The 25,406-nt window shown below is 40.2% G+C and overlaps 1 protein-coding gene across 1 annotated transcript; it reads left to right on the top strand.

The window, feature by feature from the left end:
• The first annotated feature begins 380 nt into the window (after positions 1–380).
• mfge8b (milk fat globule EGF and factor V/VIII domain containing b) lies at positions 381–24,806 on the top strand. Its single transcript, XM_083667031.1, has 10 exons — positions 381–519; positions 8,401–8,523; positions 8,671–8,802; positions 15,821–15,934; positions 16,485–16,666; positions 16,812–16,967; positions 17,654–17,798; positions 20,359–20,543; positions 21,351–21,506; positions 21,923–24,806. Exons 1-10 carry the CDS (start codon positions 438–440, stop codon positions 22,064–22,066), a joined length of 1,419 nt encoding a protein of 472 aa, XP_083523157.1. The 5' UTR covers positions 381–437; the 3' UTR covers positions 22,067–24,806.
• Positions 24,807–25,406: the final 600 nt, after the last annotated feature.

The following is a 25,406-nucleotide window of genomic DNA, read 5'->3' as shown; positions in this document are numbered from 1 at the left end:
AATACTGGGCCCTGGATTTACTTTTACTATATCCAGTCTCCCCATGATTTCTAAACATTTCTGGCAATGAGTTTAGAAATCGTGAGGCTCATGGTACTGGACAACTTCCCAACTAAGGTCGTGGATGTTGCATCATTAATAAGACAACATCACTTTAAATATACTGAATTATTTCTCCCTGACAATTGCATCTCACGCCTTTTCACGGTGCTATATTTACTTTATCCCTTTTTTTCAAACCACTCCTCCAGGGAGGGTTTACAATTATAAGACAGAATGTAATTGGATGAAAGCTGAGATACACGTGCTACCGCTCCGACGCCTCCTATCTTTCAATCTCAGCAACCAAAGCAACAACACCATACAGAGCTGTGTTTTTGACCGAGGAGTAGTACGTTAGCACCCAAGAGTTTATAGAAAGCGTGAAAGAGGCCACAATGAAGACCCCAAGTAACTTCCAACTATCCATGCCAGTATTTGCAACTTGTTTTCTGTTTGGTGTTATTTCCACCGTGAACGGTAAGTTATTTTAGTTTTTACACTTCATATAAGCGCCGCGCACGCCATGTCTTGTTGAACATTGATTTCGGGCGTTGGTAGTGACATGCGAGTTTTTGTCTATTTAGAAAGTAATTATTTTTGCTGCAGTTTGATTATTACACTACTTGTGTAGACAAATATATTTCTAAATATATTTATTGTGTTGGTTTATGTTTAAAAAAAAATCCAAAGCAGACAGAAGTGGCACTACCAATTAATTACCAAGTAATAACAACACAGCGCGCATTTCAGTGTTGTGAATTGAGCTTCTTCAATGAGACGTGGGAACAAGAGTGCCGCATGGGAACACTTTGCACACACAATTATTCCGTTTTCTAATACTAAGGCATGTTATATTTGTAACAATAAATAATGAATTCAATTATTATTGATGGTTGAAGAGGCGAAGTTTATTTTCTTACACGATGGTATAGGGAAGGCTAATCGAAAAAGCAATACTGAAACGTCATTACTCAAGATAATTTTTTTTAAAAGGTAGCTACATAATCTTCATACCTAACAACATATTTATATTTTTTAGAATATAGATATGTTTTTAAAACCCTAATGAAAGAACTGACACCTAAGGGCAATCTTGTTCAAAGTGCTGCCTGGCAAGGCACCCAACACAGAGTCCATTAAGACACAGCTTCGTGCCATAGGCACTTTGCTTTGTTTACATCCAGGACATGTGGATGAATAGAGGACATGCCCTGATTTTTGCCTTCCTCATCCTCAAATGTTTTGAGTTCAAGCAAGGCTTGCTAAGAAACCTTAAGTAACGTGATTAGTAGAAAATGTATACCATTGAAAATACCATAACATGCAGATTACTTTAACGACAGAGATTCAAAGGTTCTGCAAATATGGGATCTGTATTCAACCACAGAATATGACTCACAGGGACAGATGTTGGTTGGTTTTGGCTTGGAAGAATTGAAACAAATGCGTCTTTTGCCCAGAAAAATAACAACATACTTTCAACCTTAAAAATACACACTGTATGTTTTGCCCAGTTCTCCTTTTTGTTTTTGTTTTAATGCTACATACACAGTTATCATAGACTAAGTAAAAGTCTTACTGTTTGGCCCCACAGGGCATAGGACTAGCCGCCTGCGGTACAGAGGTGTGGCTGAAATGACCATAATCTCGGAACTCAGAATCTCAAATGGAGAGTCTGATTTAGTGAGACTACATTGACCAAAACATTGAGTCACTTCTCCGGATGTGGCATACATGCACAAAAAGCCATGCAACAGAATTCAGTGAAGTCTTGGTACTTCCTGCCACTAATGACCACTCAAGCTATGAGTCCCTATACTTTACTCACTGAACCCTTTCATATTACCACCATCTACAGCAGGGAGAGATGAGATGGAAGGAAAGGTCCATTCTTTTGGCCTGCATCCAAAAGTCTAGCTGTGTCATACAAAATGTTTATAAGACTGGAGGAAAGAGCTGAAATTATGTTTTTTTTCCTCTCTTTTTCTGTTGGGGGTGGCTTTTAACTGTGAAGGCTCAGGCTGAGATGAGTTTAGTATCGAGGTGAGGGAAGCGCAAAGATGTGTTTTGTCATGCTGAGGCTTATTTTTCTCACAACAGACAATCAGGGCCAAATATAGCTGCACACAGAGCCAATTGCTTAACTCAATTGTCTGTGTGTCCCATGAACCATTCAAAAAGTTTCCTCCTGGCCCTTGCCATTTGTCGGTAGGGTCCTTCCTTTAGGGGATATCTTGTTTTGTCCTGATGATCTAACTTTTAATGTCAACTGTTAGAGGGGACGCTTTTTTCATATGAATTTTGAATAGCTCCTAATCAATGTTTCATTGCAAATATGGAGTCTTCTAATTTGAGCCTCTCGATCAGTGTCTCTCATTCCACTTTCCAATCTGCTGTGTTTAATATTTTAAACACTATCTCATGATCTTATACAATACATCCAAACTTCATTCAATCTTAACTCACACCATACCTTTGTGCCACAAATTGAAGCAAGTCACTTGATTAGAATCTTCGAGCAGTAGGCTATTGTTTTTTTTCTTTCAGGATGCTGATTAGTCATTGTGTTATGCAGCACCTGAAATGTAACATGAGGGAAATTGTATTCATTTCCAGTAGGCAACATTTAGTTTTTCTCATAAGTTTTTCTTTTATGCAAGCTGTAGGCTAGCCTACGTGACTTACCTCAGCAGAATGCTTGTTGTCTTGGTATAGTACATGTTGGCATATTTTTAGAAGTAGTAGGTTTTTTTGGGATAGCAGATGGGACTGCTGCACTGGAGTAGTGCCTGTGCAGATTAGTGTAATCTCACCTGCCATTGTAGCCTTCCCAGGCTTACTGTAAATACTCAGGTTGGTGACCTGGGCCAGACCTGCCCATACATACATACATACATACATACAAGGATGAATTGGACCCTTTGTCACACATCCAAAGTGTGATTTTCCCATGGGTTCTATTTGGCGCCAATGGTGGATCATTGGACTGGCCTACTTCTGCCTTACAGGTCTCCCTCAGGCCCTGCCTGTGGTGTTATGGTATTATGCCTCAGTGCCTTTAAGCAGTTTTGATGAGAGGATGTTTGACTCCATGACGTCAAGCTCTTCCTGAGCTCTCAGATGGAACACTGAGTTCCCACGCCAGCCAGGCTATATGCTCCAGCACACCAGTATGGTAAGTGGTGTGAGCATGAGAGAGCGGCTAATGTGCAGGCCCTGGGATGCATAATAGAGGAATACACACTCACAAACACACACAGAAATGAATACACACAGACATGAACACACACGAACAAATACAGGCAGTCACATGTACAGTACATACACATGTTGCCGACATAATATACCAGGAATTGTGAGCTCTCACAAAGTCAATGCACCTTTGGCTTTGTAAGCTCATTTGAAACTATTTTCATAGTTGCCTTAAAAAAAAGCTAACTCGTTCAAGCCCTCTTACTGTCTCAGGGTATTATTTTGTGTATACCCCTGATTAACTCCATGTCATGCTTGATAACTCAAGTGTCCTCTGAAAGCATGTTTTAAAAGGAACGATTTTGCCTTTGGTTGCATAACATACAGCGCTTACTAATGCACTAGGGGCAAATTTTGTCATTGAGCATACACTGCCAGAATGAAACACTAGCCCCAGAAGTTATTTTTGAACATCAGTTTGATTATTACACTACTTATGTCAGGGCTAGTTTCATCCAAAGCAAATCAAGCTCACTTGTACTGTTGCAGCAATGTAGCTGCCCTCTTTCCCCTCTCCCCTGGACTCCACCCCCTCTCCCCTGGACTCCAAGTGCCCTCAAATGGTCCACTCCAGGGAGCATGTAGGGAACATGACTTTCTGCACACACATGTAAACAGCTACCAAGGTTTTTTTTTACAGTGCTGCTGTCTAGGCCTGTAGTGTGTTGTTTTAGTTGTCCACCCTGCCCTCTAATACTATCACCAGGTGTCTGTTGACCCAAGCCCTGCCTGATCCTCTCAGCAGATTAATATGGAACAACTGACTCCTGGAGTTGTAGTTTGTTACATGGTCATTACCTCATATGCCAAACCCAGCCCCTAGCTGTAGAGTCACCATGTATATTTTAGATCAGATGTGTGAGATTATAGGGTTGATACATCATGTTGATGTGGTTCCTGAGATATTAAACACTTATCCAGGCATTTTAATGATCTGATAATCTGCACGTAGATCTACTTGCCATCTGTATTTTTGCAATGCACCCATGTGATTTGTGATTTCTTTCTGCCCTTATACTCTGAGCTGAGCCCAATCGTGAACTCCAATCCAATCTTAGTCTGTGCAAAAGTGAGTGTGTGGCTCTGCAGTGGTGTTTTTTTTTGTGTCTGTTATTTGGATGCGAGTCCTGGGACATCATGGGAAAGGCCTGGGCTATTACTCATCAGTTCATAAAAAAACAATGCCCTGTGGTGCTGCCAACCCACAGAGCTCAATGTCCCCTCCCCTTCGGTAGGATTAGTATGAGTGATGACGCACCTTTTAATACACCAACTTGTTACAACTCTTTTTTTTAAAAGAGGTCAACAATATCTATTGAGGCACATTTATTCAGTTGCTGTACACTTGGAACTGTTTTGCCAATAATGTAAAGAGCTTTTTATATTCTCTTTCAGTGAGAGAAATATAATCGACGGCAGCGATAAAAAGGGGTCTCTAGAGTCTCTCCAGAGACTTCTCTCTACTCAGCACTTGACTCAACATTTCAGCTGTTGAGAGAGAGGCCAATAAAACAGTTCAGCTGATCCAACATGCCCTACTGCCAATGAGTCATCAGAAAGCCTTCCGAACTCCACCCTGGCCTGTTTTTCCTCCGTATCCATTCAATAGTGACAATGATATCATTGACGACTTCAGTTCCTCAAGCAATGTAGTGTGCTTTCTTTCTTCCTTTGTAACTCACTAACTGCTAAAGAATTCCCGAAACACTCACCACCTAGAGTGCCACGTGTTTTGTGTGGTATTTACCTAGCAACAATACTTTGATTGGCTACAAAATTATCTGAATGTATGCATTTTTTGTGAATTAAGTTACACTCTAGAATGTTAACAATATGGGCGACTTTATTCACCCTCTGCACTAAATGAGCATAGTGAGAATGGTTGAGGACACTAGGAGCAATTCAGGAGGAGCAAGTCAAAGAAATTCATTCACCATTTCACTTTCATTTTTCAAACAATGGAAAGTGAAACTCTGTCTTAGGGCTGGGCATGTTTGGCGGTATGATGGTATTGGATGTAATTCTTTGTAAATGCAGTTCCATGTAAAAGGACCCATGAGGATCAAAATATGAAAGTCATCAGAGCATATCAAATTGGGTGTAAAATGAAAGCTAAGAATCTATATTTTGGGGAAATCTTCCATCATAAAAATAGGGATAAGCAAAGGATTTGATTTCTGGTCAAACATGGAAAAGCATCTAAGAAAACATCTACCAGAAAAAGTATTTAAAGGTGTTTAGAAAAACATTGAACCTCATTAATGTTCAAGTATAGACCTGAGTCAACTAATATCAACACTTATATTTAGTTTTTAGCTTCTGTAAGTTTAATAATCATTTCCCAGTCTGGGTGATTCTTTTTTTTAATGTATCTGCCTCATTATCCCCACTCCTAATGAAAGTTAACAAAAGTAAGATGTAGAGGTAGACCTACCAAATACTTAGTGTAGTGTTTTTACTAATCGATTTAGTTTATGAATGAATAAGAGATTAAAACTGGCCATTCTGTTACCAAATCGGTGACAGAATGACCAAATCAATAATGGAATTGTTGAAATTGAATTCATTTATTATACAAGTTGTACAGAATATATGGGTTCTTCAGCTGTCTCTGGGGGACAACCCTTTAAGGAACCCCACATGGAACCCAAAAGGGTTCAACATGGAACATAAAACGGTTCAAGAAGGGTTCTTCTTCTTCTTATGCTATAACAACACACACTGTTAATTACAGAATTAAGTGACATTTTCACCAAGATTCAGGATTTTAGGTTATAAAATAGGTAGCATTGGGAATGGAATGGAAAATAGTCTACTATATCATATCATATATATATATGCATATCACAGCTGGATCAATACCGGTATAACAAAAATAACGGTACACCGCCCTGCCCTATTCTGCCTACAATGAAAGCCACAGGTTATCTCGGAAATGTGCATGTGTGGCAAAATGTTATCACGCTGACCTTAATTCATAAAGGGGAAGAAGGAATTATCATTTCCTCATGAACAGCCATAGTGCTTATTTAGGGGATCTCTGGGGAGTCGTGGAGGTCAGACTAGTTTCCAAGCTGGCCACCTTGACATGTCAGCAATTTCATTTCCTCACAGAAACCTAAGCCTACCCCTTGACTGAATTGCACTTCAACTCATACAAACTATGAAAATGTGGCTAAACATGAACACTGATGGTTTAAATCAGGGCTCTACAACCCCTGTCTTACACCAGGCCTTTGAGCAAGCAAGCATGTTTCATGTACAGTTCAACTTCCAATCAGGTTGAAATCAGCATGGGTTGACTTGTGCTTCACACTCCCAAGGTTTTCCTTAATGAGCTTCCTGCCCACACAAGGTCGCATTCCTTCCTGAAGATAAACAAGAGCAGAAACATTTAGATAAGGAGTTGTGTCGGTGGTGGTGCCAGCCAAGGCTGTGTCATGTCTGGAAATAATAGAGCCTGCTTTTGAGAACTTCAGAAAGAAGGGTTTTCTACAGACAGACACCTCTATCATGCAAACATCTACATCTGGTTCCTGGTTCCTGACGTATGTCGATGCATTGCACAAACAAAGTTATTGGTACACTGAAACGTCCCTTCAGAAAGATAAAGTCCAATGTTGGGAAGCCCAAAGGGTCTTGGGTTAGCTAGAGGAGAAAAGTCATCACTTTTAGCAGTACTGTAAAACAGCATGATGCAAGCACATTTAGCCTTTTCCTAAAATAGGATGATAGGTATTCACCTTGAATAAACCTTGCCCAGAGTGTGTAGTTCTTCCGAAATGTTTTGATGAGTGAGAAAGAGAGGGGCGAAGTTTGGAGTCTCTCACCATCGTGCCATTTTCACCGTGGCCTTGTGGGAAACCAGGCTCTAGGCCCCTCTGGGAATTATAACCTCAGCAAAATGACGGCCTGCCTTTACAGTAGCTTTCCAAACACTTTCCAAACACTCTTTATCCACTCCTTCGACTCCGCTAGGCCCCCTCAAGGAGGTCAAACTGTGTCTGACTGGGACTATTTTCAGTTTAGTGTTTTAAACCTTAAATTAGAAAGTGGGTTTAACCCCCACTTCCCTGACAATTATCCAAATGATAAGTGTTGGCAAGCAAAAGTGCAAGGTGGAGACTTCTGTTCACATGATCTAGGCTAGTTCTCCCACTTCCTTTAAAAGGATACGTGCCAAATTGTAGACCTTGCACTTTTCACAAATCTAATCTACAACCACAAGATACTTTTAAATCATAAATCCCCCACAATGCTTCCTTTTCTCCAGTGACAATTCACAATTCATCCAAGTGTCAACGTTCCTTCAAAAAGGATGTTTTTATTGTAGACCCAAATTGTAGACCCAGTATGTCTAATCTACAATCCCAACATTTTTAGAACACAAAAAAACCCTCCCAGCTTTATTTTTTTCCGCTACTGACATTTTGTATTCCCATGTGAACATGCCTAAAGCTTGACAAGCTGTCTGCTCACAGCGGTGCTAGTGGAAGCATCCAGCATCTGTGTGTAGCAATGGCTGTGTCAGCAGTCACTGAGCAGTGCAGGCAGCCGACCACTCATGACAGTCCCATCCCATCCCCAGGACTAATAGGAGTGCACAGTCAGTTTTGTATGTAATGTTTACTCCCATCACGCTGTGTAACCATTGACAAGAAATGCCGAGCTGTCATTCAGCTCATCGTTCTCTCTACCGCCAGGGAACAACTGGCCATGTTTTGCATTTATGAATGTGTAATTAGGAGTATGGACATGCAGTGTGATAAGCTATACATCATTCATATTGTATACGTGTATCTTTTCATATTTTGTGAAGTTAAGATATTAGGACTGGCGTAGGAAATGTGAGCTAGAAAACGTCACGATATAAAGCTGACTGAGTACTCAATGTGCATATGTTCATCATTGCACCAGCACTGTGGTGGGTTGTGAATGGATTACCTCAATGACTTTTCTTTTTTTTTTTTTACACATAAATCCCAGTGAATAGTTTTCTCGATGCAAGTTGGAAACATTTTGCATCTGTTTAAGTCAACATGTAGATCTGCTGATGTTCATCTGTCCCTATTGAATAGTCAATCACCACCATCTCTCCCCCATCAGGTGACTACTGTGATGTGAATGTCTGCAGTAACGGGGGGACCTGTGTGACTGGGGCAGGAGCTCCTTTCATCTGTATCTGCCCCGACGGCTACACTGGAGACACCTGCAACGACACTGAGACTGGTAAGGAGGACATAAGGTGACCGCCTTATGGGGGCCTTCAGTATCTAACCATATTCTTAAGCAGAGCAGAGACTCAAATATATGCTGATAGATTGATGAATCGATGAATGGATTGATCTGAAACTTGTGTTCTGTTTCCTCCTGCAGGCCCTTGCCACCCCAATCCCTGCAAGAACGATGCCGTCTGTGAGGTCACTGGCCAATCCCGACGAGGGGACGTCTTCAGCGAGTATGTCTGCAAGTGCCAGGAGGGCTTTGATGGAATCCACTGCCAGAACAGTAAGACATCATCTAGAAGTTGCCTATTTAAGATGAAGATGGAATAACTCTAGAGAGACTCTCTTTGCATGAGCATTGAAATGAATGTTGTTATGGTGTTATCCTGGCAGAGTGATAATTATCTAAACTGATATCTTGTTTCATGTAATATATACAATGCACACATGTGAACAGACCCTTTATGACACGATGCAGAGACAGTTGTTGTTGAGGCTCAGTAGTTAGCAGTAGTTCAACACAGGCAGCTGTTGCCCTCATGGGATATGGCAAGGCTCAGCTCCCAATTGGCAGCACAAGAACTCCGGAGCATGTGCTCTGCCCCTCAACAGCCTCTAGGCCTGTACGTAGAGACAGATGGTGACTGTATGTGCTGTTCAGTAGAACCAGGGCAAAATGGTGCAGCCAAAAATACATAAAATAACTTGTATACGTTTTAGATGACACAATGTTTACTCATTCTGAAGTGTATATTCTGACGTTGACAGAGCAGAAATGGCAAAAAAAGTGTAAAAGAAACCAACAAAAAAACAGTGTGTTACGACAGTCTTCTTCAGGTGGTGAATTTATACTGTAGCCTCTCTGTTTGGACACAGGCGTTCTTTGCGCTGTGTTGAGAGCTTCTACTGGCTGACACTGCCTGTGGGGGAAGAGGGAAACACACACACACACACACACAATTGCTGTGGTCAGCACTATCCGTCTCCTTTTAACTGCCAAGTCATCCCAGCAAAAGCAAGCGCAACCAGAAACAAAGTCAGATAATGTAAGCAATAGCGACTATCAGTTTGCCCTCCCACACTAAAACTGTGATCAGACATTGGGCATAATGTGGTTCATTAGGCAGTTTGTGTGGTGCAATCTCACTTTCTAAGACAGTTCTTCTATTACTGTATATAATGTATGGCTATTTTGACATGGAAATGTCCATGACATATGCTTAAAAACCTTATTTGGCTTAAAAAAGGTCAAGGCTGTGTTTTTTTTAATACCAGTTATGGTATTATATGATTTACTGGCTATTTTTACTTGAAATGTTCATGCCCATACTTACGCCTAAGATGCTTATTTAACTTTATGAAAGTTCACGGCCAACTTTTTCTGTGTGAGCCACAAAACATTACTTAGCTTCCGCAGTAAGACCCCACTGTCACCCAGAAAAGAAGGGATTAAGAGATGGCGTTGAGGCTAATTAAATAATGTATTTAAGAGGATAGTGTAGATAATTCATTTGACTGCATAAGTATATGCAGCTTGTGGACCAGGCTATGTCTTTGCCTCTTAACCGAACGTAACTTTCGTATTTGCCACAGTGAAGGTGACTCTTTGAAAGCCGGCAAATTGGAGTCGTACAGTAGTAGCTAAATCTTCCCTGCTGTTAAACAGGTTGACATCCTCACCCACACACACATTCACTCACACACACTAGCACAAGCCCACACACACGCTCGCTTGGCATGGACACACATACAGTACACACTCACTATTCACACGCACCCAACTGGGCACACACACACACACACACACACACACACACACACACACACACAAACAAACAAACAAACTGGGCTCTCTCATGCTCATCCAGCCAACAGAAAGTGGTCCACGGCACAGCACACCCATGACGTCATCGGCCCTGTTGCTGGGGGAAAATGGAAGTGGAGGCGGAAAAGTGAATTAAGTCTGCCCTGACAATGTCACAGTCTCAGCTCAAGTCTGACACCAGTGTTTCTACTTGCAGTGAGAGAGTCTATGAAAGCTGTGTCCAATGCTGTTGACTCACTGTGTGCGATGCGTGACCACATTCTTTTTGTTGTTTGTGTACAGTTAACCTCTTTAAGACCAGCCTTTTCTAAGCCTGAGGTCATCCATTGCAGAAAGTAGCTACAAAGGGGGGAATGTGTTTTGAAATGAGTGACGCCTCGCAACACGTCAAACCAATCAAATCCCTCGCTTAAAATCAGATTTTCTTTCAGGTTTTATTCTATTTTCATTAATATTGCAAAACTAGCATAGGCAACAACTAATCCTACCTGGTCAGAAAAGATGACACACACAACAACAAGCAACCATTCTACGGGCATGTGGGGGAGGGTTCTTGGAATGTTACATCCAGTGAAATTGCAAGCACATTCTCCCATCACTCCGTCCAGTTCAATCCAAGCCAGATCGGCAAATCTAAAATTCTCCAGACCTCCAAATGAGGCGTGAGAACAATGTGAATTGGAGGTATGGCTACATTAGACTAGTGTACAGTAGAATAGACCAGTTAGGCTTACTTGGAGTCAGAACACTATTGGTCATCTTGTGAGACAAATTTCTATTAGAAAGGCATAGAGCAGTCACAGGAATGCGCTTTCTGTACTGGTGAGCATCAACACTTTACACCCCATCTCACCTTTATACCAGATAGCTAGCTGTTTCAATGTGGTTTACCCAGAGCACCTACAATTCTCTCTACAATCTTGAAAGCGTTCATCTAACCTAATCAGAACTCTCACTCCCCTACAGTAAAGGAAAAGGAGAAGATAAAGCAGGGCTCCATGCATGGTCTCTGGTCTGCCAGGCCGGAAGCAGGGCTATTATAGGAACATTACAGTGGTCCCTCACGGACATCAGTCAGTCCCAAAAATGCATTTTCGGAGCAAATTACAACTTTTGATACTTCAGTATTTTATTTAGCAGCCTTTAAAAAAATAAAATAAAAAAATAAATCATTTTTTATAACCCATCCTGTGGTTAAATCTGGCAGCATTACCATCAGGGCCTTAGCAGTGCCTCGTTTCATGGATTTTTCTGATGGTGTGGTAGTTTACTGCCAATTTAGCTCACCAATCTCACAATACACCACAGGGCATACAATAGATAACATTGCAATGTTTGACATCAGCTGATCACAAGATAACATTTCGGTCTAAATGGCCCAGGACTTAACACAAAAGCAGGTTTGAGTTATTTAGAGCTACTGTAGGCTGTTGTATGCCCAATCATGCTCGCTGATGCTCAGATGCTTGGTGCTGCTAGCTTGTATACTAGTTACATGCAATGTAAGCTGACCTTGCTCTTTATTGATTGGGGTCATGTTTCAAACAACCAACATGAGATCTGTATTGGTTTTCGCTTCATGTAGTGAGACAAAGCCGCAATTGTGTGCTCAATTGCTGCAGCTTCAGTATACCTCTTCATGTCTGTATCATGGGCAAATGCACTGTTAGTCAAAATCCATACTTGAAAGCTAAACAAGTGAATTAGATGTACATATGTTGTAAGGAAACTTAAGATCCCAAAATTCATATTTAATTTTTAAAGTGATAAACATTACGTGTAGCATATTTACAGTCTCTGTAATTAAAATACAGTGCCTTCAGTAAGTATTCACCGCCCTGGACTTTTTCCACAGACTTTAGAATCGATTTTAATTTTAAAAAATTGTCACTGATCTACATAAAATACCCCATAATGTCAAAGTGAAAACTATTTTTTTGTAATGTTTATAAATTAATTAAAAATGAAAATCTGAAATGTCTTGAGTCAATAAATATTCACCCCTTTGCTTTGACTCCTAACATTAGCAAAAATGTCTTCAAGTTACTTAATAAATTGAATTGAGTCCATCTGAGTGCAAGGATAATAGTGATATTAATCTGATTTCGGAATGAATATCTTTGTTTTTATAGGGTCTCTGAATTGCATAGGAATCAATAACACATGGTGTGGATTAGGCTGTCACTACCAACTCAGCAAATTTCATAATTTTCTCTTGATCCTGACAAACTCTCCAGTCCTTGCCGATGACAAGCATACCCATAACATGATGCAGCTACCATTATTCTTCACACGAGAGATGGTGCAGAAACTGCATTGCATGTGCTGGATTTGCACTAAACTTAATGCTTTGTAGTAAAACCAAATAAACATATTTCCAGCCACGTTCTTTGCTGTATCAGTTGAATTAATTGGATGTGAAATAGATTTTTTTAAGGAATTCTCTTTGGCAGTTTTGTTCCTCTCCATTTGCTCAGTTTGGAATGACAACCTGATCCAGACAGAGTGTAATTGATTCCAATGCAAATCAGAGACCCTTATGAAAACAACAATATTCATTCAGAAATCACATGAACTATTACCCTTTTACTATTCTGTTTTTGCAGGAGTGTCAGGGAGTGGAATACTTATGGACTCAAGACTTTTCAGCTTTTAATTTGATTAATTTCTAAACATTTAAAAAACAAAAAAACATGGGGTATTTTGTGTAGATCAGTGACAAAAATAAACTAAATCTATTTCAAAGTCAGGTTGTAACACAACAAAATGTGGAAAAAGTCCTGGAGGGTGAATACTTGGCACTGTAAGACACTCCAGATGTCAGCTCAAGGTTGCTAGACTTCAGACTGAATGGGATTGTATGTACCAAGAGTACCTTGTAACAAGCAGGAACTGTAACTGTAAGATATTAACTACATATTTGAACAGTATAAAACAGATGGATCTGCATAAGTTTGAAAGCATTCATTCAACCTTGTATGGTAATTATAGTCTACAGTACAACGTGGATCAGTTAGCCCAAATACAGTACATTGTACTATAGACAGTAGTGTTTTGGGGTGATGGTTGTTTTTTGACAACCTACTGAGCATATTCAAGTCTGTTCTCTTGCTGCTACCTCACACACACACACACACACACACACACACACCCACACACATATTCTCAGACACACAAAAAACAGACAAAGACACACTTATATAAACAAACAGACCTACATCAGTAATTCTGTTGCCCTGTTCTTTCCTCTGGGCTGTATTAGCAAGACAATCAGCTGTTTTACCTCACGACACAAGACAAAACAACCCTTTGTCCTTTGGCTGTGACCTGTTGCTTTAATTGGACCTTGGCCTCCAAACATCTCTCTCTCTCTGTCACACACACACACACACACACACACACACAAGTAGAGTACTGCACTAGCAGACTGCATGGTCTCCAACGTGCCCAATCCTCTTACTGCAGAGAGGGGCCACAGCTGACACCCTAAAGGAAACAAGGTGTCTGTCAGGAATTACTGATGTCGGTGAATTTTGGATGGATAGGGGTGTGTGAGGGTGTATTTTTGTGTGTGTGTCTGTGTGTTTTCTGTACACACTTAACTCCATATTCTACCTTATACCCTTTCACGCCCGATGGTAAAATGTCTGTATACAATCAATTCACAAAACAAGAGACCTTAAACAAGAGATCCTAATAAACACTTTTCTGGTGGCTGATTGTTGTAATTACACCAGCATAAGTTTTCTCTGAAAAATGAAATTCAGTGGATGCAAAATGCTCATAAAATGTCCAGACATGCTAGATTAAATTTGCTAAGAAAAAAAACATTGGCGAAGGTATAGTCACTTGAAATGTAAATATAAGTAACATAGGACGGTAAGGACTGTAGTCACACTTTCATGCTTAGGTTTTCATGTAAAATTATATTTCTGTGGCTCAAAAGCTGAATGAAAACTAACATTCACAGTCTAGATCTTTTTTGCATTAAGAAAGCTATAGAGACATGAATAAATGCAATATTGCATAACTATTTATTTGAGTGTTGACTTTTCTTTCATTTGCTTTTCATATAGGGTCTCCTTGGGCAGTCGTTAATCACTGCTTAATTTTAATGCAAGTAAAACTGGGTCCGGGTATCTAAGGGACTTTGAGTGCTACACTCCTGAAAATTAAATGAAAAGAGGGCGACAACCTAAGCATCACAGAATCATATCCATCACTGAGAACTAGTGAGATTTAGGTCATGTGCTGCACAAATATGGTAAACAGTCAATGTAGGGCATGTTCAAAGGAAATTTAGTCATGCCTTCAGTTGTTGGCGAGAGATTAAAAAGTGTGTTTGTTTCCTCCCATTCCATTCTCTTGATGTATGCATTACTATTTATGGTGTTGCCAGTTGCTAAGCCTCATCTCTAAACCACAGACTTGCAGCTCATGTATACCGTTGGAAAGTACGCCATCTAGGGCAGATTCAAGGAGCTACAGAGAATATCTGTTGAAAGTGCTTTCTAGTCTGGGAAACTACTTCAAGATGTTTAGACAAGCTGTCTTCTGTCTGTTGTTCAGCTACATATGCTCACTCATGTTTTGTAATTTATTTGCGCAGTCAAATGCATAACAGAAGAACAGAACAGGAAGAGAAAAGGGAAATATATTTGCAAAAGAGGTGGAAATTGGAAAACCCAAAACACTTACAAAAATATGATGTGAACTTCAACGACCAGTTATTTTTCTTAAGAACTTGAGTTCAAGAAGCATCCACTTTAACCATATTGATATATTTTTTTTAATTATTTGACGACACAAAATACACACAACAAAGCACATACAATCATAAGAACTTTATTAGGAACACCTGTACACCTTCTCTTGGTGAAGGTGGTGTAATGGTGTGGGGAATGTTTTCTTGGCACACATTGGGCCTGTTAATACCAATCAAACATCGCTTGAATGCCACAGCCTATTTGAGTATTGTTGCTGACCATGTGCATCCCTTCATGGCCATAATTTACCCATCTTCTAATGCCTACTTCCAGCATGGTAATGCACCATGTTACAAAGCAAAAGTCGTCTCAAACTGGTTTCATGAACATGACAATGAGTTCAGTGTTCACTGGATCTGAACACCTTTGGGATGTGGTAGAACGGGAGATTCACAGCTTGAAAGCGCACCTGAAAAATCTGCGTGAATCTCAAAGGAATGCGTGAATCTCAAAGGAATGTTTCCAACATCTTGTGGAATCAATGCCATGAAGAATTGAAGCTTTGAAAGCAAAGGGAGGCCTTACCCAGTATTAGTATAGTGTTCCTAATAAAGTGTTCAGTGAGTGTACATTAATAATATAATTGAGGATAACACCATTAAGTCAGACTTATTTATGTTTTGATCTTCATTTAGGCTATGGAATAGCTTTGTTCCTCCTCTACTTCTTGAATGCCAGTGAGTGATTAATGGTTAAATGCCTCTCTGCAGATGTGAACGACTGTGCCGGTCAACCCTGCAGTAACGGAGGATCCTGCCGGGACCTAGATGGGGACTTCAACTGCCGATGCCCGTCCCCTTACGTGGGCAAGCACTGCCAACTGCGTAAGTGCCAACCTCAGTCAGAATATACACTACACTTTTAGCTGAATCCGTTTTAGACTGATATGATATTTTTAAGTGCAATAAAATGCATTAGGCTGAATGCAATTGAGAAATATATTAAAGTTAATTTAATTTGGGACTTGACCAAAGTCGGGCCTGGTTATTATGATGATAAATTGGTGCCCTTGAAAGAGAGATCAGGTGCTTAGATCTAGAGGTTGGACCTTATGGTAATACTGTAGAAGCCTATTATTCTATGGTATTTTAGGAATGCTTTGCAATGTTTCTACATATGGTATTTCAGAGAGAGTTTGACCACTCATTTTACATTTCTGATTCTCTCTACTGTCTCTTATCTGTCTATATGAATTATATATACAGTAAATAAAATCATTATTACTAGAAAAACATCATAAGTATATATATGTTTGATATTTGACATCTAGACATGACACAGACACAGTCTTTGTGTGTGTTTGCCTGTGTGTCATCTGTCTTCTGTCTCCCTGTGGGTTGTGTTAACTCGTCTATCCCTTCCTCCCTCCGCCAGGCTGTATCTCTCTGTTGGGCATGGAGGGTGGTGGCATCGCTGAGAGTCAAATCTCAGCTTCCTCCGTGCACTATGGCATCCTGGGGCTGCAGCGCTGGGGGCCCGAGCTGGCCCGCCTCAACAACAAGGGCCTGGTTAACGCCTGGACTTCTGCCTCACACGACAGGAACCCCTGGATAGAGGTCAGGGCATCGCAATGTCATAATGACCGAGTACCTCGTTCAATGACTGAATTATATACTGGGAATAACTTCACCTTAGTGTGTAGTTACGTTTTTAAGGTCAATGTTGCAGTATTGATGGTAACAATGTGTTACTGTTGTTTAGATCAACATGCAGAGGAAGATGCGTTTCACAGGCATCGTGACGCAGGGGGCCAGCCGCATGGGTACGGCCGAGTTCATAAAGGCCTTCAAGGTGGCGTCCAGCCTGGATGGACGCACCTACACCATGTTCAGACAGGATGGACAGAGGAAGGACAATGTGAGAGACTACGTATGACTAGGACAAGTGTTTATTACATCTGTTTGTGTATAGAGACGGGGTTAACTTGAGATGGAAGCATTAAAGGGGATGTTTACCCAAAATCAATTTGTATTTCTAGTCAATCCACAATGCATACCGTCTCAAACTATCATCATTTTGCGTGCAGTTGCGAAATAACCCGAACGCTTTACTTCATAAAAAACTCTCATATCGTGATAAAATACATCAGACAAGAATTTTTGCACTCTGACTCTGCTCCACTATGCTAGTGATTCCCAGATAGCAGCACACGCTAGCTCTTGTACTGTTCAATAGAAGGACCTTGCAAAGTGAGATATCTTGCCTCATTTAAAAAAAAGAAAATTGTGAATGTGTCTTGAATAATGAAAACAACAAATCCCCACTAGATTACAGGGCACAATTCCACTTTAAGAGACCACGCATGAATAGGAGAAGGGTTGATTTACTGGTGGAATACTGGTGGAGAATGGGTAACTTGAGATGCTTGGCTCTTGTATTGAGGATAATGAGTGGTGCTCTTTGGAGGCAGTTGCCTGTGCATAAAAAAAACACAGAATTGTCCTTTTGATATATACCGTAATGTATTTGTTTTCTTAAAAACTTGTAGCTAGTATATGGCAAAACATATGTAATGCTTTTCTCATTTGCTCCTTTTTAACCAGGTGTTTGTGGGCAACGTTGACAATGACGGCACCAAGACCAACCTGTTTGAGCCTCCCATCATCGCCCAGTTCGTCCGCATCATCCCTGTGGTGTGTCGCAAAGCCTGCACCCTACGCATGGAGCTGGTGGGCTGTGAGCTAAATGGTAAACACACACACACACACACACACACACACACACACACACTTTTGTACTGACAAATACACAAACTCACTGACTTGATATTGATCAACAATCGGTGGTTCAACAAATATTACTCTCATCGCCAGTGCGATCATGTCACACTGTTTAACTATGCTTGAGTGTTACAACTTGGCTGCTTTTAAGCCTTGTCCCTTGAGCATGTGATGCATGTCTTTGCATAAGTATGAAACCAGCTGTCCTGTCACTTGACGGACAGCTGCGCTGTTCGACTAACGCAAGCTTCATTTATTTCTGGCAGCAGGTGATCTGTAGATCAGTGATTCTGCGCAGCGGTTTATTTATACCAACGCTTAAAAAGTGAAGGCTGTCCTGCACTGACACGGTCACATATCTTTTTTATTATTATTATTATTATTATTATTATTATTATTATTATTCAAATCCTCTTGAACCCATATCTTCCGCCGTTATGGATTCTCCGCCATCTTAGATTTTGTGAAAAACCGTTACAAATCCTCTCCTTATGAACTGCAAGTCCAATTTACTTGAAATTCGCTACATTATGTTAACGCCACTTGTTTCTAACAACGGTGATAATAAAAACCTAAATTAAAATTTCATATAGCCATATTCACTTCTCAATCCCGGTCACTTTGTTAAATTCGCATGAAAGTTGGCAGGGGATGAAGGATATCATTTTGAAGACCTGTGCCGAGTTTGGTGTTGAAGATGATGCTTTATGGCTTGAATGCTGCTCACAGCTGTATTTCCCTTTTGAATTTGTGTTGTTTTTGTAGCTCAGCTGAGAAGATTCATGCATCCATCCCCATTGTATATAGTAGCTTGTCATGTTGAATAACATTGATATGGGGGAGTAGATACAAGTGAAAAACATTTTTTATTTATTTCATTTAACTTTACTTAACCAGTTATAGAGCCAGAGACTTTTATCACACCTGGCTGAATTGTTATTGGCTGAGAAGATGCTAATGAAAACATATGATGTTTTCTCTCGTTCAATGACATCTACAACCCAATGTAGGCTACATTTGACAAAACAGAAATTATGATTAATTAGTGATTAAACCATTAACTCGATAAAAATTTTTTAATTATTTGACAGCCCTAATAATTACACAAAGGTTATGTTTTTGTCTGAACACAAGGTTGTCTGATATTTGCCCAGATGCTCCTACACATACTTCCCAGTTGAACCTGTGAGTCATTCCAAAAAATAAAATGCTAAAAAAAAAACAGATTTATAAAGACCATATGGAGTTTTGTGACATTGCACAAATTAATCAGATTTCTTGGACCGAAACGGAAACCGTGCAGATCATATTCATCATCAGAGTATCGTTTTCGTGCCAATTATAGACTAAGATATTTTGGGGTGCTTTTATGTTGTCTCTGCTGTAACAATTATCTACCCAAAGAGTTCTTCCTTTGATCAACTGGATGGAACATTGGAGTGTGTTTAACAGTGTGAGAACTCTTGTATGCCCGTCTGAGAAGCTCTGCTGGGCAGTTTGTTCCTCACAGGGAGCCTTAAGCAAAGTCATACATGCAAAGGTTTTGGCAAACTGAGTCTGATATTTGAAATTGTAGTGGGTGCCATGTTGGCACCAAAAGGTCCAAAACAATTGCATGTTTGTTGTTATGATATGTGGTGCCAAAATAGTGACAGTTTGCCAAACTCAGTATATGTAAGGCTCTGGCACCTCACCTGCCAATCCTCACAGTGAACTGTGTCTGTCTGTCAGTCTGTCACCACATACTTATGCATCAAAGTCACACATAACATTCTGCAGAAGCACTGGCTGCTAAATGTGTGCTCTTCAAACAATGTCCACCCTAACCCTCATTCAGAAAACATTCCTGATACACAAGTGGTCCAGCTAACAAGCTCTCACAGCTTACACGCATGTGGACACTACTGTAGACTTGCATGTTTTTACAGTACAACTCTCCAACTGGCTAGACACCAGGGGTGTTAGAAATCGGAGAAAGGGTATATTGTAATGCATAGACTGGAATTGACACCATTCCTAATTCCATTCCATGCATTACAATGAGCCCTCTGATTTCTACCTCCACCAGCCTACCCTGCTGGACACGTGACCTAACTAACCTGCATGCTCTTCCATACATTGGCTGCTGTGTCTGCCTGGCTCTCTCTCCATGTTCTTATTAGGGTCACAGAGTTCGGCAAACTGCTTGAGAATAAGAATTTCAACAGGCGTCATGTTGGTTTTAAAAGCTCCATAACCAAGCAATAAGAACATTATCCTCATGGAGCGTTTGGTGCTAATATGGTGGCTAAGTTGGCCGAACTCTGTATGACTGTTCTGTACCTTCATCTGTATAGCCACGGCTGTACACGGCTGTACAACAGTCCATGCTCTAGCCATCTCTGGCTGTCTGTGTGCTATGTGTCACTGGCTGGCTGGCTGGCTTTGGGTCGCTTCCCTGTCCGTCCCCTGTCTATCATACTTCTCTCTCTCTTTGTTTCTCTTTCTATCCATCTCGTCTTACTTCACAGTCTATTCAAACACGGCAGGTTGCTCCGAGCCCCTGGGCATGAAGTCACGGCTGGTCTCGGACCGCCAGCTGGCAGCTTCCAGCACCTTCCGCACCTGGGGCATCGATGCCTTCACCTGGCACCCACACTATGCCCGCCTGGACAAGCAGGGCAAGACCAACGCCTGGACAGCTGCCACCAACAACCGTTCAGAGTGGCTGCAGGTAGGGGCGATATGCAAATGCAAAAAAATAAATACAGTGCCCTGCATAAGTAATGGGACAGTGAAGCATTTTTGTTTGGATTTTGAACACTTACTGTGAGGTTAACGTAGAGATTCTCAGCTTTTATTTGATGGTATTTGTGTACATATTGGTTTCATCATTCAGAAACATAACCAAAACCATAGGCTTGCCAAAATCAACAGTTTTGAACATCATTAAAAAGAAAAAAAAAGCACTGGTGACCTCCTCAATTGCAAACGGGCTGGTAAGCCAAAGCAGACTTCTACAGTGGATGACAGAAGAATGCTCACCATGAAAGATTTAAAATCCAAGTTTGGATACACCTTCTCATTCAATGGTTTTTCTTTATTTTGATTATTTTCTACATTGTAGATTAATATTGAAGACATCAAAACTATGAAGGAACACATATGGAATTATGTAGTAAACAAAAGTGTTAAACAAACCAGAATATGTTTTATATTTTAGATTCTTCAAAGTAGCCACCTTTTGCTTTATATAAACCTTTTAGGTCATTGTGGTCTATCTGCTAGGTCTTCTCTACGCAGTGTCAGTGGAAGGTTCTGGTAGATTCTCCCTCAGGTGTACTCAAACAACGTGTTTTGAAGGGATACTTGGTTAATCTTAGATATTTCTGTTACCTTAGAAGTGTTCACCATAGGATGGATGCAGCGTGCTATCCTACCAAACAAGAGCACGCTCATAAGCATTAGTAGGTTTAAATACATGTGTCTGCTAAGAATCATTCTAACTGGAACCCTGCTCACATCCTTCTTTTGTCACCAGATTGACTTGGAGTCCCCCAAGAGGATCACAGGCATCATCACCCAGGGGGCCAAGGACTTTGGCAACGTGCAGTTTGTTTCTGCCTACAAAGTGGCCTATAGCGATGATGGCAAGTTCTGGAGCATAGTGAAGGATGAAACCACCTTAACAGACAAGGTCAGTGGCAAATCTGTCTCACCAGTAGCTTCTTTCCCTCATGGCCATTGATATGAAATAGACTTGATGGGTGTAAGGGAAATGGTGATGACCAGTGATGACCAGTTATTCTACCTCCTTGTAGTCTTGAAGGAAAGGGTACAAGGAAAAGGAGAGTTATTGATGGTTTTGGGACTCAGTCCATGCTTATATCCACAACTAATTGGAATGATGGGTTTGATTTCCACTACATGCTTCAGACTTTTTTAGACAACAAAAACAATGTATGGATATCAATTAACTTACCGCGTTGATTTAAGCGGTTGGAGCAAAGACAAAATGTCAGATTCAGGTCTGTTCTGAATATTGTGTAATGGATGTTCAATCTCTAACTGCTATCTGTCTCTTGCATTTGGGGTTTTGCTCCCAACTTCCAGATCTTCCCGGGCAACAGTGACAACAACGTCCACAAAAAGAATGTGTTTGAGCCGGCCTTCTACTCCCGATTCGTCCGCGTGCTCCCGTGGGCGTGGCATGAGCGCATCACCCTGCGAATGGAGCTGCTGGGCTGTGACGAGTAGCCCTGCCCACTCCACTACCCTTTCCCCTCCCCCTCCTCCTCCTCTTCCTCCTCCTCTCTAAAAACCTCTTGAGCCACGCCTGCACTGCCTTGCTCACACTCCTGGGGGGCAGCAAACACCAACATCACCACACAATCCTGCCCTTACTGGAGGAGGTAGAAGTTGCCCCTTAACCACTGATACAGGTTCAGATATTGTTTCACCCACCTAATAATTCAGTTCAGGAATGGGGTCGGTTAATCTGACCTAGATCTGTGGTTAAAGGACAGCTCGTACCTCGAGTGCACAGACTACTGCAGTTAGCCAGAACCGCATGGACTAAACCAGTCCTTCGCTGGTGGTAATGTACAGTAGCAAGCTACATAGCTGAGATGTTTTTCCAACAGAGGATTTTACCAGAGACACTGAAAGTGTGCAGTAGTATTATCGAAAACACCCATGTGTGTAGTGTTACCTTCCCCATTGCTGTAACTCTGCAGTGCTCTGGAAAGAGATGGGTTTTTGTGGAATTATTTTGTTAGTTGAGCTCATAAAGGCAGTGTCCCATCGTGTGACTATTATAGACTTGATAAGATTTATTTTTTGAAAAAAGAGACACCAAACGGATTTAACTTGTCACTTTTATAGTGTTAGTTGATTTAGTCATCGTAAAGGCATCGTTATTTATAAGTCATGTTTTTTCTCAGTTACTAAATACAATCTTTCCAGTGCAGTAAGTAGTGGAGTTAACTAGTTAACAGGTAGTGAGCATGTATTCAGAAATAAGTAAGACTGTAAAACTGTTTCTGTAAACTGTTGTGAACTTGAGTGAAAACTCCATGACACCGTAGTCTAATTGCGTGGATTATGTTATGCCGGAGAGTTACTAATTGCTTGATTACTAAATGATTATTAGTGATCTATCATAATTATTATTATTATTGCTAGATGATTATTAGTTATATTCTAATAATAATAATAGTGATTAGAACTACTTTATATACTACCTATGTGTTGTGGTTCTATAACTCCATGTCCACCAGTTGTGATGTCTTGTCTTATCCTGAGTGTGTCATCATTATCCTAACAACTCATGGTGCATAATCAAGGTAATGCAATTACTAATATTATAAACTGATAAACGAAAATAGTGAGGAAACTTGTTAAGAATACTGCCAGATGTCTTTCTCAGGTTGAGGCGGATCTATTCATTCTGTATATGCTACTGAAACTCTTAACACCGTTTCAATACACAGCCAAATTCCATAATACTCGCTACATTTTTTCAGTGATCATACCAATAGATTTTCTATAAATGGCACTTTCAGATTCAAAGCTGGACTTTTGTTCAATGAGTTGATACTGTATGTGGAAGATTATGAAACCAAAAAGTATTTTGCATTCAAGAACTATAGTACACATATGTACTGTAGGTTGAGAATTGGAAAACAAAGATTTGCAATGCTTTTTATAGTATCCTACTGTATCACCTCACGCTAAATAGAAGAACACGCTCTTTGTTTTGTTATCATGTTTTGTATATATTTTGTAATAAATAGTTCTAAACATAATGTAAATATTTGCAGCAGACAAATCCAACGCCATCGATTTCTCACAAGACATAAAAATTGTGTGAAGAATTCAAAGCTGTGGCCCCACTGGTAAGATGAAAAAAATAGAAAAAATATTCAATTGGATTTATACAGTTGCACTGAACATACAGTATGTTATGAATTATGGGCTTGTGCAATAAGATATTAGTTTTGATAATAATTAATGAATATTAATCCAACGTAAATAGAAAAACCAAGGGTTATATCTTCTTTAATGCATGTGGACAGATATATAAATTAAAAGGCTATGGATGGATAGTGTCAAACACTGTAAGATATTTATTGGTGTTGCTGATCTAAAACAGTCTAATCTGAGGTTGCCATGCATTGTATTTACTATGATTTCTCTGTTCCATCATAGAAGTTTTGATTTAGTTTTCTCTGTACATTTTTCAGATCATTCATATTACAAGTTATTCCTGATATTTCTGTTCCCTATTGTCCTGGTTTTATATGATTAATCAAAAAAAATACATTGTTTTGTATGCTATATTACTGATCAGTTCTTGTTATACAGACTTAAACCTTTACAGTATTTTTACTAGTGTTTTGTTTCTTATACGAATTCCCTTGTTTGGCCTTTGTAACTCAAAAATGTTACTAGCAGTATCTCCTCAATTTCACCTGTAATTGGGCCAGATAAATGCCTAGTGATTGCCTTAAGCCTTAAAAATATCAGTCTGAACTCATTGCAGGCATTTTCATTTCAAAAGGAGGATCAAAAGGGCAGAGATCCTGGGTCAATTTGCCTGTTTAGCATTTATACACCCTGGAGGCTAATCTCTCTCTCTCACTACGGCGCTATCTAAATCATTTACCCACACTACCTCCTAGAGCTCCATCTCATTCTCAGTGCAATCCCTCTGTACGGATGGACTCACATTGATTCTATTAAGGCTATAAATTTACATTTTACACTGTTATTTTCATGAGGAAGATTTTGTGTGTGTGTAAAAAAAAAAAGAATAAAAAAAAAAGGAATGACTAAAAAATAAATAAATAAATAAAAAACCTGCAATATTGGATTTTGCAATGTGTCAAAATGGTAGTGCTGTCTTTTACAGTCCTGTTTGATATTATATTTACTTGTGATTGCAATGGATACTTCTGAGTACTTTCCTCAATGAATTAAAGACAATTGGTAACTACCTGGTATCTTGTGGCACTTGTTTTAATGAATACCAAATAAATGTTGTAATTATTAGATAATTACCATTTTCCCCATACCCTTTTTAAGTAAGTACTAGCTAAATGACTTCATAGAAAGACCTAAACGCCCAGATAGAGACAGACAGTCTTCTTTTCCTTGTGGAGTCAGTGACAGCTGTGGTGTGAGTTAGTTTAATGACAGCTCTCTGTCCTTTCTAGCCTCTTCAACCTGATTGCCTGTCCTGTTTCACTAATGGCACCGATTTGTCTTGACCCCTCATCCTGTTTATGGCTCTACAAAGTGGTATCACATGGATTAAGCCATCAGATAAAGACCAATTGTGTGTGCTGTTTTGTGCTTGCCTGGAATTGTGCTAATCAACATTCCCTGCTAGCCTTGCTCAAGATCCTTATGTGCTTAAGCCAACTTTTATGACAGCATTTATTGTTGCCCTGTCATAGGCTACATGTGCATACAGATCTGGAACCAAGCAAATTTCCTGCATCAATAGGAGTAGGTTGCCAGGCTGGACTCATTGTATTATTAATACACCCCTGTACCTGGAAATTGAAGGCAGAGAGAGGGCCAAAGAATGGCA

The sequence above is a fragment of the Argentina silus genome (genome assembly GCF_951799395.1).
Source record: "Argentina silus genome assembly, chromosome: 3".
Lineage (NCBI taxonomy): Eukaryota > Metazoa > Chordata > Actinopteri > Argentiniformes > Argentinidae > Argentina > Argentina silus.
Note: the sequence above shows the minus strand (reverse complement) of the source record. Positions and strands in the feature narration are given on the sequence as shown.